We start from the raw sequence: 6,592 nt of genomic DNA, 5'->3' as shown, positions 1-6,592 counted from the left end.
AATAAACTTACACCTACTAGCACTATGTATTATATTGTGAAAAAGTAGATTATCTTCATATCAAAACCTTAAATTTTCTCTGGACTTAATGATAAATACACGTCTGACCTTTGGAACAAACCAAAAAAAAAATAAAAACTAGAAAATCGCATTCATGACGATTTATGGTGATTTTATTTCCCTTTGCCTACATTGACTGACGCATTAAGGGGGGGGGGGGTCCCCTGTACCAAGATGGCGGCTCAGTTGACGCATTCGTTCCAATGTACTGCTGTAACCAAGGCGACATCTAGTGTATATATTTATGTAAGGAACCCAAGGAGGACGTTCACTTCCGTCGCCGCTATATGACGTCATGTGCGGCGGCTTCACCGTTCTAATTCGTGTGCAAAACTGAAATGGATTATAAACGGAATAAGAACGTGTTCATCAGCAGACTGACTGGAGATCAGTGACAGGTTCGTGTCCTCAGTGTCAACTGTCCGCTTTGGGCTTCTCACTTACAGCACTATGATGGGGTTTCAACTTTAACCTGATAAACACGTGACACGTGACAGGTAACAGGTGATAGACAGGTGACACGTGACAAGTAACAGGTGATAGACAGGTGACACGTGACAAGTAACAGGTGATAGACAGGTGACAGAGGTGACACGTGACAAGTAACAGGTGATAGACAGGTGACAGACAGGTGACACGTGACAAGTAACAGGTGATAGACAGGTGACAGACAGGTGACAGACAGGTGACACGTGACAAGTAACAGGTGATAGACAGGTGGCAGACAGGTGACACGTGACAAGTAACAGGTGATAGACAGGTGACACGTGACAAGTAACAGGTGGCAGACAGGTGACACGTGACAAGTAACAGGTGATAGACAGGTGACACGTGACAAGTAACAGGTGGCAGACAGGTGACACGTGACAAGTAACAGGTGATAGACAGGTGACACGTGACAAGTAACAGGTGATAGACAGGTGACACGTGACAAGTAACAGGTGGCAGACAGGTGACACGTGACAAGTAACAGGTGGCAGACAGGTGGCAGACAGGTGACACGTGACAAGTAACAGGTGGCAGACATGTGGCAGACAGGTGACACGTGACAAGTAACAGGTGACAGACAGGTGACACGTGACAAGTAACAGGTGACAGACAGGTGACAGACAGGTGACACGTGACAAGTAACAGGTGATAGACAGGTGGCAGACAGGTGACACGTGACAAGTAACAGGTGATAGACAGGTGACACGTGACAAGTAACAGGTGGCAGACAGGTGACACGTGACAAGTAACAGGTGATAGACAGGTGACACGTGACAAGTAACAGGTGATAGACAGGTGACACGTGACAAGTAACAGGTGATAGACAGGTGACACGTGACAAGTAACAGGTGGCAGACAGGTGACACGTGACAAGTAACAGGTGATAGACAGGTGACACGTGACAAGTAACAGGTGATAGACAGGTGACACGTGACAAGTAACAGGTGGCAGACAGGTGACACGTGACAAGTAACAGGTGATAGACAGGTGACACGTGACAAGTAACATGTGATAGACAGGTGACAGGTGTGATGTAGTTGTCATTAGATGAAGGATTAATGGACATTTGAATAAAAGCGTTAAATTAAATTCAATCTTTAACACATCAGTTTTTTCCTGTTTGTTTCATCATGGTCTTTTAAAATGTACTAATCAGTCTGTGGGATTATTGTGTGTGTGTGTGTGTGTGTGTGTGTGTGTGTGTGTGTGTGTTCAGGATGGAGTGTTCAGATGAAAAGCAGCCTGACGAGGTGACAGAAGAAGGTGCTGAGGGTCACAAGAAATCTCCAAAGAGGCAGAAGGAGATGAGAAGTCGTCGGCGAAGGGAGCAGCTGTGTCCAGGGGCCGAGAGAAGAGGACACGCAGAGTCACGTGACACGTCTGAGACAAGCGAGAGCTCCACGAAGAGACTGGAGAAGTGCAGGTAGTGACACAGGAGAGCTACGAGTGGTTATTTACTGCTATAACGCTGCTATAACCTTACAGCTTCTGTTCATTACAGACGAGCTCACTTCCTCCACGGCCCGTATCCCAGCACACACTTCGGACCCAAAGCCTGCATCCTGCCCAACCCGACCTCCATCATGTGAGGAACACACTCACTAAACCTCACACTGTTTACTACACTATCATTAAAAGGGGCTATTGTATAGGATGGAGGATCATCTGCAGTCCCACATTGTACTGTTGTGTGTGTGTGTGTGTGTGTGTGTGTGTGTGTTCATTAGGCACATTCAGGACCCAGTGAGTCAGAGGATGGTGTGGAACAAGCCACCGCTCAACGTGTTGGTGATCCGCAAGATCAGAGACGAGAGCCTGCTGGAGCCGTTTAAGGAGCTGTGCAGCTTCTTCATCCAGGTATCATCATCATCATCATTAACATCATAATAACATCAGCTCTGTATTTACAGTTTATTATAAGTGTCACTGAGGCTTAGTTAAAGTACACTGTTGTGTAGTAAACCTGTGTGTGTGTGTGTGTGTTCCTCAGGAGAAAGGCCTGAGTGTGTATGTGGAGAAGAAGGTGGTGGAAGATGGAGCTCTGATGGCAGATGAGTCATTCTGCAGCATCAGGAGACAACTGTGCACCTTTAGAGAGGGTGGATATACTGAGCTATACTACACAACACTGTTCTACACAACACTAACACACTACACAACACACATTATAATACACAACACTGTACTACACAACAGTATAACACACCACACCAACACAATACAACACACACTATAACACACTACACAACACTGTACTACACACACACTATACAACACTGTTCTACACAACACTAACACACTACACAACACACATTATAATACACAACACTGTACTACACAACACTAACACACCATACTATAACCCACTACACAACACTGTACTACACCACACACTAACACTACACAACAGTTTACTACACAAAACTACACAACAGTTTACTACACAACACTATAACACACTACACTACACAACAGTGTACTACACACACACTATAACCCACTACACAACACTGTACTACACCACACACACTAACACACTACACAACAGTTTACTACACAAAACTACACGACAGTTTACTCACAACACTACACAACACTATAACACACTACACTCCACAACAGTGTACTACACTACAGTGTACTACACAACACAACACTGTACTACACACACTATAACACACTATACAACACTGTTCTACACAACACTAACACACTACACAACACTGTACCACACAACACTAACACACCATACTATAACCCACTACACAACACTGTACTACACCACACACTAACACACTACACAACAGTTTACTACACAAAACTACACAACAGTTTACTACACAACACTATAACACACTACACTACACAACAGTGTACTACACACACACTATAACCCACTACACAACACTGTACTACACCACACACACTAACACACTACACAACAGTTTACTACACAAAACTACACAACAGTTTACTACACAACACTACACAACACTATAACACACTACACTCCACAACAGTGTACTACACTACAGTGTACTACACAACACAACACTGTACTACACACACTATAACACACTATACAACACTGTTCTACACAACACTAACACACTACACAACACACAACACTGTACTACACAACACTAACACACCATACTATAACCCACTACACAACACTGTACTACACCACACACTAACACACTACACAACAGTTTACTACACAAAACTACACAACAGTTTACTACACAACACTATAACACACTACACTACACAACAGTGTACTACACACACACTATAACCCACTACACAACACTGTACTACACCACACACACTAACACACTACACAACAGTTTACTACACAAAACTACACGACAGTTTACTCACAACACTACACAACACTATAACACACTACACTCCACAACAGTGTACTACACAAGTGTACCACACTACACAACACTGTACTACACACACTATAACACACTACACAACAGTGTACCACACACACACTATAGCACACTATAGTAGATCTCTTTCCTACTGTTTAGGATGTAAAGTCACCAGTGTAAGTGTAGCCCTGTAACCTGTGTGTGTGTGTGTGTGTGTGTGTGTGTTTAGGGTTTGATGATATCTCAGACTGTATAGATCTGATTGTGTGTCTGGGAGGAGACGGAACACTGCTGTATGCATCGTCACTCTTCCAGGTCAGACATCATCACTGATGTGCTACACAACGTTTACCTTGTGTATTGTTAACGGTGTAAAGACGATCTGTGTGTGTGTGTGTGTGTGTGTGTGTGTGTGTGTGTGTGTGTGTGTGTGTGTGTGTGTGCGCCCACAGGGCAGCGTCCCCCCTGTAATGGCCTTCCACCTCGGCTCTCTCGGCTTCCTCACACCCTTTAAGTTCGAGTCGTATAAGACTGAAGTGGACAAAGTGTTTGCAGGTACGCAGAGCTGTTAGAGTAAGAGGTGTGTGTGTGTGTGTGTGTGTGTGTGTGTGTGTTCTGGAACGTTCCAGTCAATACAGTGAAGAACCCAGCAGAGTGGGTCATGCTGTTGTGTGTGTGTTGCCTAGGTAACGCTGCTGTGGTGTTGCGCAGTCGTCTGAAGGTGAAGGTACTCAAAGGATCACTTCAGAGGGTCCAGGAAAACGGCAGTGTTACACACACACACCCCAACCCTGTCACACTACAGCTACAGGTAACACACACACACCTTATTCAAAGTCTAAAGCTGTCTCCATAGCAACAGGCATAATACACCGTTTATCACTACACATTAATTACACACTGCACCCTCTCACACTTTACACGTGTCTGTGTGTATCATTATCAGCTCTGATTATATAAGCACGTGTGTGTAGGTGCTGAACGAGGTGGTGGTGGACAGAGGTCCCTCGTCTTACCTGTCCAATGTTGATCTGTACCTGGATGGACGTCTCATCACCTCCGTCCAGGGAGACGGTAAGTGTGTGACGTTTGTCTGGTTTAATGTTGTTTGTGTCCCTAATGTATTGAATAGGATGTGTGCGTTTGGGACACGTCCTCTTACGCTTACTTTAATGTTAGTATGGAAAGTCTGAGGTTAGTGTAAGTGATTCTTTCGCTCCCTAACGCTGTGACTCCGCCCTTTCTCTGTGTGTAGGTGTGATCGTGTCGACACCCACAGGAAGCACGGCGTACGCAGCGGCAGCCGGAGCATCTATGATCCACCCCAACGTCCCCGCCATCATGGTCACGCCCATCTGTCCTCACTCACTCTCCTTCAGACCCATCGTAGTGCCGGCCGGGGTCGAGCTCATGGTGAGGCGGGTGGGGGGGTTGGGTGGGGTGAGGGGGGAGACAGGAAGAGATACAGAGTGAGAGAAAGGAGTGTGAAGGAATAATGAGACAGTGTGAGAGAGTATGTAAGGAAAGCATGAGACCTGTATACACAGGTGAGAGACAGGGAGGACAGAGTGAGACAGACTGACACAGGAGTGTGAGACAGAGAAGGACAGAGTGAGACAGACTGACACGGGAGTGTGAGACAGTGGAGGACAGAGTGAGACAGACTGACACAGGAGTGTGAGACAGAGGAGGACAGAGTGAGACAGACTGACACAGGAGTGTGAGACAGAGGAGGACAGAGTGAGACAGACTGACACAGGAGTGTGAGACAGAGGACAGAGTGAGACAGACTGACACAGGAGTGTGAGACAGAGGAGGACAGAGTGAGACAGACTGACACAGGAGTGTGAGACAGAGGACAGAGTGAGACAGACTGACACAGGAGTGTGAGACAGAGGAGGACAGAGTGAGACAGACTGACACAGGAGTGTGAGACAGAGGAGGACAGAGTGAGACAGACTGACACAGGAGTGTGAGACAGAGAGTGAAACGATGGTGATTATACAAAGTGAGACATTTCTGTTCATTCAGATCATCTCGCTCTCTCTGTTTAGATCGCTCTCTCTCCTGAAGCTCGGAACACAGCGTGGGTTTCCTTCGATGGCAGGAAGAGACAGGAAATCCAACATGGAGACAGGTGAGGTGGTCGCTGTCTGATGGGCTGCGTCCCAAATCACACACTACTGCAGAAATAAACAGGAAGTAACATCAAATTTCTGTGTATGTAGGACAATCTCTTAGTGGTATATTAGTGTGTGTGTTATTAATCCCTCCTCTGTGTGTGTGTGTGTGTGTGTGTGTGTGTGTGTGTGTGTGCAGCATTAAGATCACTACGTCGTGTTACCCAGTTCCGTCTCTGTGCTGTCACGGGCTGGTGTACGACTGGTTCGAGAGTTTAGCCGAGTGTTTACACTGGAACATCCGCAAGAAACAAACACATCTGAGCGACGCCTCGGACTCCACCGACACTGATGCCTGACACACACACACACACACACTCCACGACACCTGACACACACACACAGCTGTATGAAGACCTGTAATCTGTGTAAATTAGCTGTTAAATGATCATAAAGGCTTTAGTGATAATGTCTTAGTATATTTAATTGTGTGTGTGTTAAGTGTTGATGTGACATTCAGGGTGGTGTTAAAGTGCA

General features: G+C 45.9%; 1 protein-coding gene across 1 annotated transcript in view; it reads left to right on the top strand.

Annotated features, from left to right (window-relative positions):
* The first annotated feature begins 338 nt into the window (after nt 1-338).
* Nucleotides 339-6,592, top strand: part of nadkb (NAD kinase b) — a 6,394-nt gene continuing 140 nt past the window's right edge. Inside the window, exons 1-12 of the mRNA XM_060873678.1 lie at nt 339-458; nt 1,766-1,972; nt 2,051-2,134; nt 2,277-2,406; nt 2,540-2,648; nt 4,165-4,250; nt 4,388-4,490; nt 4,622-4,746; nt 4,910-5,009; nt 5,191-5,348; nt 5,990-6,072; nt 6,255-6,592. The exon at nt 6,255-6,592 is cut by the window's right edge and continues 140 nt beyond it. Of these exons, the coding sequence (XP_060729661.1) occupies nt 1,767-1,972; nt 2,051-2,134; nt 2,277-2,406; nt 2,540-2,648; nt 4,165-4,250; nt 4,388-4,490; nt 4,622-4,746; nt 4,910-5,009; nt 5,191-5,348; nt 5,990-6,072; nt 6,255-6,414 (1,344 nt within the window). The 5' untranslated portion in view covers nt 339-458; nt 1,766 and the 3' untranslated portion in view covers nt 6,415-6,592. The remainder of the gene's footprint in view (nt 459-1,765; nt 1,973-2,050; nt 2,135-2,276; nt 2,407-2,539; nt 2,649-4,164; nt 4,251-4,387; nt 4,491-4,621; nt 4,747-4,909; nt 5,010-5,190; nt 5,349-5,989; nt 6,073-6,254) is intronic.

This window comes from Tachysurus vachellii, chromosome 7, assembly GCF_030014155.1.
Source record: "Tachysurus vachellii isolate PV-2020 chromosome 7, HZAU_Pvac_v1, whole genome shotgun sequence".
In the NCBI taxonomy this organism is placed as follows: Eukaryota; Metazoa; Chordata; class Actinopteri; order Siluriformes; family Bagridae; genus Tachysurus; species Tachysurus vachellii.
The sequence above is the reverse complement of the archived record's forward strand: the minus strand, read 5'-3'. Positions and strand labels throughout refer to the sequence as shown.